Genomic DNA, 14,054 nt, shown 5'->3' on the forward strand with positions numbered 1-14,054 from the left:
TGAGTTCCTTTTCATTTCTGAAGACAAAGGAATTGTCCGGTTGGAATATTATTGAAGATTTATGATAAAAACATCCTAAAGATTGATTCTATACATCATTTGACATGTGACGCCTCTCCTTTTGTGACGCCTCTCCTTGCTTGGAAAATGGCTGTGTGGTTTTTCTTGTCTAGGTGCTGTCCTAACATAATCTAATGGTATGCTTTCACTGTAAAGCCTTTTTGAAATCGGACACTGTGGTTGGATTAACGAGAAGTTTATCTTTAAAATGGTGTATAATACTTGTATATGTGAGAAATTTGAATTATGAGATTTTTGTTGTTTTGAATTTGGCACTCTGCTATTTCACTGGCTGTTGGCGAGTGGGACGCTAGCGTCCCACATACCCCAGAGAGGTTAATGATCATCAGAAATGAGTTTTTCCCATATTTTGGCTTGATGGAATTGAAATGTATGTCATTGACTGTTACGTCATTATGATACTGCCTGTTGGGCTGATAGTAAAATATAGTAAAAAGAGTACAGGGTTTTACTATTGTGCTGATACATATTTTCAATAGGAGGCAGTGTTGTCACTTTAAAAATAGCAGCTGATCACCACCAAACACACACGTACGCACTCAAACATTCCAAGTTCAGTGTTTTTATGGCAGTTCCAATATTTTAACATAAACCAACTTCTGTTTGTCATCACATTCCTAACGCTTTCTCTGTAAATGTTGTGAAATTGCCAATCAATCAGGGAGATGATTGATGGCAGGGAAAACCTGCGGAAGAGAAAGAGAGAACTGATAGAGAATCACACTGCATATTTTATCAGTGGAAGGCATGAACACATTGCATATTAGGCCTGTAATGTGAGACGTTAGGCAGACAGCCCACCCATCAGCCCCAAGACACATCACAGCATAATCAGTCCAGAGGTGACAACACAGCTATTCCATCTAGAAGACGAGCAGGTGAGTTCAATTTAGTATGGGGAAATTGAAAGCTGACATTTGGCAAAGTGTTTTTTGTTTTTTTTCACAGTTGGAAAGTGTCTTCTTGTTGTTGTTGTTGTTGTTGTTGTTGTTGTTGTTGTTGTTCTTCTTCTTCTTCTCAGTTTATCTGTTTGTCAAGCCCTATAAAGTTTTGAAGAGTTACTTTTCTTTGAGTACCGAAGTGTGAGTTGGTTTTTGTGTCATCGTCTTTGTTCTTAATTATAACAGATGGTTGAGTTAACTCAACTGTATCTTTTGTTTTTCATGCAAAGAAAAGCATCATTCTGTGACTATAATGAGAAGAAACACTGTCATGAAGAATGAAAAAATATCATTTTATTTAGATCATTTTTTATGTACTTTCTTTCACATACAGAAAGTATTCATACCCCTTGACTTATTCCACATTTTGTTGTTACAGCATGAATTCAAGATATTTTTTTCACCCATCTACACACAATATTGTGCAAAGCTGATACAGACATACCCAAGACAACTCAAAGCTGTAATCGCCGCCAAAGGTGTTTCTACAAAGTATTGACTCAAGAGTGTGAGTACTTATGTAAATGAGATATTTCTGTATTTCATTTTCCATAAATTTGCAAAAATGTCTAAAAACATGTTTTCACTTTGTCATCATGGGGTATTGTGTCTATATGGGTGGGAGAAAAAATATATTTAATCAATTTTAAATTCAGGCTGCAACAAAATGTGGAAAAAGTCAAGGGGTATGATTACTTTTTCAAGGCAATGCACATGCTCCACAATATTTTGTATAAGTTACCCCAGGCCATTAGAAAGGTGAATACTGTCTGAAAACACTATATAAAACACAGACTAGAAAGCTAGCACATTACAGTCTGTGGCTAAAATACTGCTAGCGGTACATGGTACCGCAATTCCGTGCGCAACAGAAACCTCTGGGGATATAGGTCTAGGCCATCTTTAGTTACTGGTGTCATTAACATTATATTTATGGTGTAGAGGTACTAAATGTGAGGCCACTTTGGAGCAGCAGGGAAACAGGTAGAGGCTCAGTGTGAAGATAAAACACACTCACTGTCAATGTATTGACTCAGTCTTCTGTTACACCTTCGTCTGATAACTGGAGCCGTGTGTGCGTGTGTGCGTGTGTGTGTGCGCGTGCATGCGTGCAGGTAAATCCTTTCACTGCTCCCGCAGTGGCCTAAGAATTATGAAAACAAGCTACTTCACCAACTTCCCCTTTCTTTGGAAATAGATGTCTTGCAAATTACAGGACAGGAGTTTTTCTCTGTTAAATAACAACATTGTTGGAAGAGATGTTTGTCTCTGGTTCCAGCCAGGTCACCAGTGATACAAGTCAGTGTTCAACATCCATTCATGTCTGAGGACATCGGGAGATGACCTGGAACCCAGCCACTAGGGGCAACAGTGAGCGCTGTTACCTTCAAGTAGGTTTGGGTTTTGCTAATATCTTGTGGATGGGGATGGTCGTACGCCTGTGATTCCAAAGGTTGCAAGTTCAAATCCAGCAATAGAAAGTTGTTTTTGAGATATTTGTTTTTTAGCCTATCCCAAACCTTAACCCTTACCTTAACCATTCAGAGTTAATGCCTTAACATTAAGATTTCGGGGGTTAATGATTAAACTTAACCCTGACCTTAAAATTGTGGAGTTAATGCCTAAAATTAATGTTAAACACTTAGTAATTTGACGTTTGCAACAACTTAGAAATTTGATGTTTGAGAAACATGGATGAACATCTAATACTGACTTGAGACTGTGAGTGCTAGTTGCTGGTTCAGATGTAGAGCAGGAAGAAACAATACTTTGTTTAGTTTAGAGACAACTCTTTTCAAAGACGACCAAGAGCAACAGATGGCTGCCTATGTATAAATAAGTCCTCTTTTCAGAAAAGGAGATTATTCCATTTGAGCCTGTTTTTATGGCCCATGAAAGAGAGATTAAATTGTAAGCTGTTTCATAACATATTTTTTTCCTTCTTTACAGCTAAACATTCGTAAACAGGTGTCTGGACAATTACTGGGCAAGGTTTCAGTGAAGATTAATATCTGAGGTTGGAGATGAGAAGGGGAATTCAAAATATCACTATTAGCTACATTGTTAAGTCATATCACATGCTACTGTGTAGAACTGTGACTGTCTCCAGCGTTTGCATCAGCTTGATTAAATATAAATGAAATACCAACAAAGAAAACCATTTAAAAATACTGTCCTGTTCTATGTGGATCATTGTCAGGATGTGCAGTTAGCTGAACATAGCACTGACTGCAGAATACTACATTAGAATATGTTAAGCATGCTGTTACCTATAACTACTGTATATAAACCTATGATATACCGCCCGAGCAGTTCTTTCAGAGTAAATAAACAAAGGCTCACTTGAGAGTTTGTTGAGGACAAATATAAAAGCATTGAACCAGCCCTGCTCATAGCTTCTGGGTCACATCTCAGCCAAGTTATTGAGAAGGAGGAGAGATACTTCTCGCGACCTTTGGTAATCTTCTTTATATAATCTGTTCTTATCATCCTACGCGCAGTATAACGCCCACCTGGGGCATACCTCTGCATCCTCCACACATATCGACAGGAGCCTCTGTTTTCACCACATCTCCCACTGAAATAATGATTTTACTTGAGTTTAAAGCACCTGTTTATCCCTTCATCGTGTAAATGATGTACACTATGCGTTCTGTAAAAACACTTCTCAACTTACGGGCTGATATGCTGCTGTGGGTTCCCTGTGTGTTCAAGTCAAACCTGTACCTCATTTTATACAATCAGTCAATAGATTAGGATTTCTGTGATATGAGCAAATATTCACGAGACATTCCATACATTTCTATACACTGACTCGCGTGATACTTGAACTAGTTCGGTGATGAAATGTCTGATTCAACCCAGGCCTAAATCTGATCCTGCATTACCAACACAACTGTGGTGATATGGACAATACACATTGAGCAGAACATTGAAAACACATAGGCCTAGTTGAATAAAATATAGATCATGTTGATACATTTTTGGTTGTTTGTGTTTGGTTGTTTGTAGAGAAAATGCAATGAATGGCATAATACATGCACTTACTTTCTAAAAAGGTCAGCGTGACCTATATAGTAAGGTGAATGGATCTCCTCTGATCTATTGAATGGTTGTCTTAAGTGAAAGAAACCCGAGGAGTCTTGTATCAAAACAATCAATTCCTAAAGGTAATCAGAGAAGAAAAGCCCATTTAGTTTCAAGTAGTTGTGGTTCAATCTTCTCTGATTCAAATCAGATTGAAACACCCTACAGAAGAGATGCTTTGTGTTAGAATCTTTTCGTGGCCAAAAGGAATGGCAGTCATCCTCTCCTCTGTTAAAGTCGTGTTCGTCATTTTAAACCATGGTAAAAAATCTACCACAGGAGGTTGGTGGCACCTTAATTGGGGAGGACGGGCTCGTAGTAATGGTTGATGCGGAATTAGTGGAATGGCTTCCAGGTGTTTGATGCCGCTCCATTCACTCCATGCCAGACATTATTATGAGCTATTCTCCCTTCAGCAGCCTCCACTGAAATCGACCATATGTTGCAACAGAGAACTGAGGCATACACAACAGTTGACATCGTTGGCTACCCGTCAAGCCATGGTCAGCCATTACAGATGATAGCTCACATTATTTTGACAGTCGGGAGAATTTGTAAGTGGATGACCGAATCTGCTGCCAGGATTAAACGCTAAACCAATTCGTTAAGACCAGCAGTTAAGATTTTTTTTTTTTTTAAAGAGCCCACAGCTTGAATGTGACATATGACAACCTGGTCTCAGATCGCTTCATATTATTCTGTAACTAAATCCAGGCCACTCCAGTTAGTATGAAATGTTACATTTCGTATGGTATGTATACATTTGTGCATGTCCATCACCCATTTTGTAAGATATGTTATGAATTACAATTCATATTATAATTTATGTATGAATTTGCGAAAGGTATAATATGTTACAATTTGCAAAATGTACTATATTTTACGAATTAGCAAAACGTATGATATGTTACAAATTCTAGGAGTTAAGGAGTTAGGTTAAAGGGTTAAGGTTAGGGTTAGGGTTAGCTAAAGGGGTTAGGGTTAGGGGAAGGGTTAGCTAAAGGGGTTAGGGGAAGGATTAGCTAAAGGGGTTAGGGTTAGGGTTAGCTAAAGGGGTTAGGGTTAGGGGAAGGGTTAGCTAACATGCTAAGTAGTTGCTAGTAGTTGAAAAGTTGCTAATAAGCTAAAATGCTAAAGTTGTCCCTGATGAGATTTGAACTCACATCCTTTGGGTTGTTAGACAAATAACCATCTGTCTTCTACAACCATACCAAACATAACATAGCGTACTAATTTGAGTGTCCCGGATTTACATTAGTATGTTATATCTAGTCTATGAGACCAGGCTGCAAATTAACGTTTTTATTAATTCTTATTTTCCACACATTGTATAACATACAACTCTCAAAGTGAACCTAAATGCACTCTCCTATGCCTCATTTCTACAATCGGTTCTGTTGAAGTTACAACAAAGGGTGCCTATGTATGTAGCATAACACATTTACCCCCCAAAATACATTGGACACTGATATAAGGTATTGGTATATACATTGCATTCAGAAAGTATTCAGACCCCTTGACTTTTTCCACATTTTGTTACATTACAGTCCTATTCTAAAATTGATACAATTATTTATTATTTTTCTCATTATTTTTCTCATCAATCTACACACAATACCCCATAATGACAAATCAAAAACAGGTTTGTAGAAATGTTTGCACATTTATTTTTTAAAATGGGGTGCGTCGCTGCTCAAATATTTTTAAGTCTATCCAGAGATGTTCAAGTCCGGTCTCTGGCTGGGCCACTCAACGACATTCAAAGACTTGTCCTGAAGCCACTCCTGCGTTGTCTTGGCTGTGTGCTTAGGGTCGTTGTCCTGTTGAAAGGTTAACCTTCACCCCAGTCTGAGGTCCTGAGCGCTCTGGAGCAAGTTTTTATGAAGGATCTCTCTGTACTTTGCTCCGTTCATCTTTTCCTTGATCCTGAATAGTCTCCCATTCTCTGCTGCTGATAAACATCCCCACAGCATAATACTGCCACCACCATGCTTCACCGTAGGGATGGTGCCAGGTTTCCTCCAGACATGACGCTTGGCATTCAGGCCAAATAGTTAAATCTTGGTTTCATCAGACCAGAAAATCTTGTTTCTCATGGTCTGAGAGTCCTTTAGGGGCCTTTTGGCAAACTCCAAGCTGGCTGTCATGTGCCTGTTACTGAGGAGTGGTTTCTGTCTGGCCACACTCCTATAAAGGCCTGATTGGTGGAGTGCTGTGAAGATGGTTGTCCTTCTGATTCTCCCATCTCTACAGAGGAAGTCTGTAGCTCTGTCGGAGTGACCATCGGGTTCTTGGTCACCTCCCTGACCAAGGCCCTTCTCCCCTGATTGCTCAGTTTGGCCGGGCTGCTAGCTCTACGAAGAGTCTTGGTGTTTCCGAACTTCTTCCATTTAAGAATGACGAAGGCCACTGTGTTCTTGGGGACCTTCAATGATGCAGAAATGCTTTGGTACCCTTCCCCAGATCTGTGCCTCGACTCAATCCTGTCTCGGAGTTCTACGGACAATTCCTTCAACCTCATGGCTTGGGTTTTGCTCTGACATCCACTGTCAACTGTGGGACCTTATTTAGACAGGTGTGTGCCTTTCCAAATTGTATCCAATCTATTGAATTTATCACAGGTGGACTTCAATCAAGTTGTAGAAACATCTCAAGGATGATCAGTGGAAACAGGATACACCTGACCTCAATTTCGAGTCTCAGAGCAAAGGGTCTGAATCCTTATGTGAATAAGGTATTTTGTTTAATACATTTTTTTAAATAAATTTGAACAAATTTCTAACAAATAGTTTTCGCTTTGTCATTATGGGGTATTGTGTGTAGATTGATGAGGATACGTTGTTAATGTTCATGTAATTCAGCTCGTTGCTGGCTCGTGTCACATCCAACAACCCATAGCCGTGCGCCGCGGAATCAGCACCAAGGACACTTCCAACTGTTCCGCTCGTTCTCGAGCGCCCGCCCCTTAACGACTACATTCCATTGGGTTGCACACTGATCGGCAACCAATAGTAGAGGGGCTGGAATGAGCCCTCGTTGCTACTGGAGACGTTCCGGGGGAGCTTCAAAGATCTTGTTTACAGAACGCAGAGAGCCTCTCGTTCGGCGGTGTTGCATGTGAGGGGTCTGCACCGTGACGGTGAACATATAGGCTAGTACACCGATGGGATAACGGAATTCCTACCAGAGACACCCGCGCACAGACAGTTTTAGGTCGATGTTACAGCTTTGAACTACTTATATGATGTTGTTATAGTGACTGCAAATGACATTGCCGCATTCCTTTTCTTTTTTAAAATAATTTACCGCTGATAGTTTCGGTGAGGGCAGGTGTTGGGAATAAGGCGAGGTTTTTGAATTGTATCGCTTCTGAATCATTTTGTGGACGGCCTGGACCAAAGTCACGGGACGAGATGGATACCGAAAAGTACTTACCGGAGCTGATGGCGGAGAAGGACAAACTGGACCCCACGTTTCATCACTCTCTACGATTACTAGATCAAGGTACGAAAAGAAAACATCCCAATTTATTATGGGACGTTTCTACGCTATAGCTTGGAGCACTAACCTATGCTGTTTGAGTTATGTTGGTTCCTATGCTGGTTGGGTTATGTTGGTGCCACTTTGACATACTATTACACTTTAAAGACATGTTTGACGTTTTCATTTGGTGCTGTCCCAAATGGACCATGATACAGACCAGCTCCGCACACAGGCTATTTCATGTATTCCAGAACCAGCATATTTGATTCTACTAAGGGCTTGTTGATTAGTTGAACATATGAATAACTGTCTGGAATACATCTGATAAGTTGAATGACACAGACAGCGACTACGCTATACAATGCCATGCCTTTCTGTTAGCCTGTACATAAATAAACATTCAATCATAATTGTAAAACACCACTATTTTTGTATACAATGTAGGCCTACAGTATTTGGTAATACTACATGTCTCTATGTTTGCATACAACTACTACTATGAACTGATAACGATGTAGGAGCTTCTCCAAGTAGCCCAGTCATCCAGCACTGAGACATGTGTAAATGATGATGTTAACAGTGGAATAAACACATGGTCATTATACGTTGGATTTGTTTTCCCCTTTGAAGAACTTGACTTGATTCTAATGCAATTGAGCGGATGGAAGCGCGTGTTCCACAGCGATTTGAATTCAAGACTGTTTAATTAATCCATTGCTGAGACGTCTGCGCGCCGAGCATACCGTTTGCTTTGAAGCTGTCAGAATTTTGCAAATACTTCCAGATGCACTCCCTTGGATCCATTCTGGCGGGAAGAGCACTGGAATAGCATCCTAATACATCCTTGAAATAGCACTCGTAAATGAGCTTAGTCTCTAGTGCTGTCTGCCTGGATTTCAGGAAATAAAATCATATTTTCAAAATGGCTATACCTCGCTAAGCTTTGAAAGAAAACTTATGATTTATTTGTATACTAGGCTACTGGCCACCTAATTTGAATGACTGTGATGACTTTATTACATGTATGCAGCTACTGATGTAAAATGTACATCCACAGTTGTTGAACTGTATCTGTACCTGACACACAAGAGAGAAATACATAGACTACTAGATATAATACTCCTATAGAGTAGTATTCAGCTGTATGCCTTGCTCCATGAAGAGTAACCGTGCCTGAGACCTGATGACTTGTGTTGACTCCCTGAGCTAATGCCTAGGCTTTAGCTCAGTGGGCTAACACAGTTGTGTGGCATGCAGGAGGCCACTCTGTACCCAGTCCCATTTTGTACCCGTTATGGATAGATTGTTCAGTTTTAAGAAAGTGAAACAGCCTATAGCTAAAAGTATTGAGTTGGGCAATACTGGAAAGAAAAGCTGAAAGCATTGAGTTAGGTTAAAATACCGGGACAGAAGGGCCTTTATGAATGTGTTTCTGTCAGCTCTCTCGCATAGAGCTGAATCACGGAGATAAGAGCATATTTTACTCAGCACTTTCTCCTTATCAGCTGGTTTCAATTCGTCAAATTTGTTTGGCCTTTTTCTCCAGCACAGATTTCCTAGCTCGACATGAGATGTAAATGTGATTTGAAGGAAATATACATTTGGTTTAACGTAGCACCTGTTTCTTCGACAGAGTGTCGCTGAGGGTTCACATAAGTCGTAGAAATGAACGAGCCAACGCTTTCCATGGAGTTGGAGGAGTATGATTCTTAATATTTCACAAGCATTTCCACTGTAATATAGCAACTCTTGGATCCTATCATTTTAACAGATTCATTTAAGATTTACTTAAACTTGTGATGTTCTGGGGCCGTGTCCCAAATGCTATCCTGTCCCCTACAGTACATTTGCTTTGAACTATTGTAGTGCAATATATAGGTCAAAAGTAGTCCACTACATAGGGAATAAGGTGAAGATGGTAGTCGCATTTCATCAACCAAACAAGGCTCAGAGCTGCCATGAGTCAGTCAGTAGGAGCCAGTAACTGTCCTTAACAGTCAGTAACTGTCCTTAACAGTCAGTAACTGTCCTTAACAGTCAGTAACTGTCCTTAACAGTCAGTAACAGTCAGTAACAGTCAGTAACAGTCAGTAACAGTTTGCCACAAACTCCAAAATGTAAATACTGTTATCTCCCTCTTACGAAACAGATGGCACATGATGCAATTGAACAGAGCGCTACTTTAAGCACTTCTCTAATATAACACTTCTTCTGGCATCTTCCCCACCAGCTCCCGACTTGATTATGCAATTGGCAGGGGACATGAGCAGATCTACCGAGAGTAAGCACACACAGAGACAGACCGTGAGTGGCCACATGCTAGATAGATAACTCAATGTCTGGAGAGATACACTTGCTAGGGAAGATGGGATTTTAGATACCTGTACCATACTGTAGGTATACTGTAGGGCGGCAAGTAGCCTAGCGGTTAGAGAGTTGGGCCCGAGCCGTCAAGGTGAAATATCTGACGATGTGTCCTTGAGCAAGGCACTTAACCCTACTTTGCTATAGGGTCGCCGTACTACTCCGGCTGACACTGTAAAACAACACCTTCCACTGCACCTACCCGGTGTATGTTACATATGTTTTAACGTTTTTTATTTTTTACAATTAGATATAATAGATAAGCACCTCTGATGGAAAACAATTATTGAAATACTTCTACAGCCACAGCTCCAGCTAGGCCTGTTCAGTACTGACTTCACTGCTGACATGAATTGACGTAAATATCTTGTCATGTATCTAATTAGATACATTGAAGTGTTAATTTAACCACAATAATAAATAACTTAAAGGAATTCAACAGGACTGCTTTCGGCTGTGATAACTTCACATAGAATGCAACATTTTTGAAAAAATTGTGTTTAGCTTAGAGGGCCTTTCTTGTTTTAAATTATAGAAACAGCATCCAATATTTCAAGGTTTTTAAAAAAAGAAAATACCTGCTATATCCACTTCAACACAGATATATAGGCCCACCCGCTATAAGTTGTTTTATTACATGTAAAACATGCTGCTCGCTCCAAGTATTCCAGGACCTTCTGCCCATCTCTGTGGAGCCAACCCTGGTTCTGCACATGAGCAGAACTGCTCTTCCACTAGTTCTATATGATACCTTATCTTAGAACTGTCTGTTCCGCTTTAGGAACCCAGCACAGTGTTTGTATTACATTAAAGAGCTCCGCTTGGTAGAACAGATTAGGCCACAATGGAAGGAACCCAGAGTAAAATGATCCTAGCACTTTTGAACAAAGATATATGATCAGGTGTGTGGTGGAGTCCATTACAGAACTTATTTCAGGAGATCTCCTGTAGCAGTTGGTTCATACATACAGTATACAGGGTTCCAAAAGGGTCCTGCGGCTGTCAACATAGGGGAACCCTTTTTGGTTCCATGTAGAACCCTTTTGGCTTCCAGGTAGAACTCTTTTGGGTTCCATGTAGAACCCTCTGTGGAAGAGTTCTAAATGGAACTCAAAAGAGTTCTACCTAGAACCAAAAGGGTTCTACCGGGAAACAAAAGGGGTTCTTCAAAGTGTTCTCCTATGGGGACAGCCATTAGAACCCTTTTTGGTTCTATATAGCACCTTTCCTTCTAGGAATATATCCCTCTAGCATCATCAGGAAGAGAAGCTATTCAGCGTAGCATTAGATGGTCTTAGATTGGCCCTAAAATGTACTGTGTCTGTGTGCACTGCAGACTAGTGCGGCATCCAAAAAAGCACCCACCCTATTCCCTATATACAGTAGTGCACTCCTTTTGACCAATGGTGCTATTTTGGACGCAGCATAGGAACGCACACCCAGCAGTGAGCAGAAATAGGCCTTGGCAGAGCATCAAAGCCTGGGATACTGTTGTGTTGCTCGGGAAACGGTGGTTGATAGTGATAAACATCGGTGGCAGGCCAGCACGCTGAGCTAGTCGGCAACACAGGGAGACAGATACAGGACAGAAGGGGGTCCACTTACTGTGGGATCTGACCTACAGATATACTGTTATGCTTTTGAACTCACAGGTGAAGTGAGAGAGCTAGAGAGAGAGAGAGAGAGCGGAGAGAGAGAGAGAGAGAGAGAGAGAGAGAGAGAGAGAGAGAGAGAGAGAGAGAGAGAGAGAGAGAGAGCGACAGAGAGACCCAGCAACCGCTTTAAATTCAGCCTAGTAGTGCAGGGTTGCAGTGTGTAAGGTGCTGAGTGGTGCTGTGTGTGTGTGTGTGTGCTGTGGCTCAGAGGTCTGAGGTGTTTGCTGAGTGCTGTCCCAGAAGACTCTACAGGAGGTTGAGATGTAGGCCTAACACAGACTGAGACAGCCACGCTTGGTGATAAAACCTAATGGCACGTCATTTATAGGATTGATTCGTTTACACGGCGGCATTGATCTCATTGTTAATGTGTGACGCACGGAACACCCGTTATGTCACTGGTAATGAGGTGGTGATGCAGTAATTCAACAGTGCGTCCCTAATGGCACCTTATTCCCTACGTCCCTAATGACACTGTATTCCCTACATAGTGCACTAATTTTGTCCAGAGTCCTAGGGGCCCTAGTAGAAAGTAGTGCATTATATAAAGAATAGGGTGCCATTTAGGATGTGTTCTGACAAATCCAGGTTCGCTAGTTTGTGGATAAAATGCAGAAGCAACAAATGAATGTTGTCACGGATCCCTCCGGAAATTTCATTACGCACACCTGGCCCCTATTCCCAGTGATTAGTATTTGTATAAGTGTGCCCTTGGTTTCCATTGTCCTGTCGATTATTGTTACTATGTCCGTTGGTCGTGTGAGGACCTGTGCTGTGTGTTTCGGGCTTTCGTGCCCTTGTGGATTGTGCAGATGATTACGGGTCTCGTCCCGTGTGTTAATCATTATGCGCGTGTGTGTTTATTTGAGGTACTCCTCGCTCTTTAGTTTGGGTTTCAACCCTGTGTTTTTGTTACGTGTTTGTTTGGTCTTCGTCCCCGTTCCTTTACACGGTACGCCGTAATTTGGGTGAAGTAAAAGCCCATATTACGCATTCCTGAGTCTGTCTCTCAATCCTTCATGCCAACGTGACGATTGTCTAGATACCATTTTATATTATATAATGTAATATTCCATCATAAGGATAAACAACCCAGTTATCACTGTAGAGGAATCAGTTATGTCACTGAGATGAGATGAGAAGCAAATTAAAGCAATATTCTGGCTTACTTGGTGGGAAACCTGATTGCTGTAGTCAAAAGTTGTAGTCAGAAAAATCTATTCACTCTTTCTTTCTCAATTGTATTCATATAATTATGTGGGGTAAGTTGAGCCATTTTGTACATTCAGCATCACCGTAAAGGGAAATCTAATATTATTTATATCAAAGATACAGTATGTACATTTATTTCAGGGTGTTGTGTATCCCTGGAAATATTCAGAATTCTTGTAAACTTTACAGTATTGAAAACCTAGCTTGTCCTAAAAAAGTGGTCTCTTGGCACAATTTACTGTGCCAATTTACTGGGGTAAGTTGAGCCGCGGGACAGGGTAAGTTAAAGGCTGTATCAAAACCGTCCGGGATTGGGAGTCCCATAGGGTGGCACACAATTGGCCCAGTGTCGTTCGGGTTAGGGTAGGCCATCATTGTAAATACGAATTTGTTCTTAACTGGCTTGCCTAGTTAAATAAAGGTTAAATAAAATCGGAGTTAAGCCGCCTACATCTTTCTGTACTGAATTAAATATTACCACTACCTTTTTAAAACCATTTCTATCTTTATTTCCCAAACACATTTCAACACAATCAATCGCTTTTAGTCTTTTAATCATATTAAGCATCTTTTAGCACAGGCTTAACCCCTAAAAACCCTTTGTACTTCTGAAAATAATTTTAATGTAGGCCCTATTGTCACCTCATATCCCAGTGATAATGCCTTGCATCATGGGAAGAAAATAATTACATCTTCTCAACTTACCCCATGCCAAACATTTAGACTATATTAGCCCACACAGCTACAAGGATTCACTTTCATGCTAGGTTTAACACCTCATATTGTAGTTTATATAAACCCCAACTGATGAATAGAACAATCTTAAAAAATATTTACTTTGTTTAGATGCAGTATAAAATTCATGAAACCTCTAACACAATAGATTAATTTGACTTGATTGAAAATCAGTTTTTTGGATCTAACTTGCTTACCACTTTTTCCATTTGGTTTCTTCCTTCACGGACTCCATGAAATGGTGACCTTCCTAAATATTTGGTCAAATTATTACTTTTGTGTATGGTTTCCAAGAAGCAAGGGTGGCTCAAGTTATTTATTTCTCAACATCCACATCATCCGTGTTATTTCCGTTATGATGTGCAATTTCATTGCATGCCTTTCATTAAAACCCAGTGGCTTGGAAAAGGTGCTTTGCATTGAACTTTTAGCTAAAACGAGTAGGAAGTGTTTAAAGCTTTACGTTTTTCGCTGTCAGCAGTGACACAGTGGAAGC

The 14,054-nt window shown here is 40.5% G+C and overlaps 1 protein-coding gene across 2 annotated transcripts in view; it reads left to right on the forward strand.

Moving 5' to 3' along the window:
* The first annotated feature begins 7,119 nt into the window (after window positions 1–7,119).
* Window positions 7,120–14,054, forward strand: part of LOC106588624 (KH domain-containing, RNA-binding, signal transduction-associated protein 3) — a 146,184-nt gene continuing 139,249 nt past the window's right edge. Inside the window, exon 1 of one of the 2 annotated variants that reach the window (XM_014177796.3) lies at window positions 7,120–7,613. In XM_014177796.3, coding sequence (XP_014033271.2) covers window positions 7,523–7,613 — 91 coding nt within the window. In that variant the 5' untranslated portion in view covers window positions 7,120–7,522. The remainder of the gene's footprint in view (window positions 7,614–14,054) is intronic. The other variant, XM_014177797.3, reaches the window with a different exon arrangement.

The sequence above is a fragment of the Salmo salar genome, chromosome 27 (genome assembly GCF_965601325.2).
Source record: "Salmo salar chromosome 27, fSalSal1, whole genome shotgun sequence".
In the NCBI taxonomy this organism is placed as follows: Eukaryota; Metazoa; Chordata; class Actinopteri; order Salmoniformes; family Salmonidae; genus Salmo; species Salmo salar.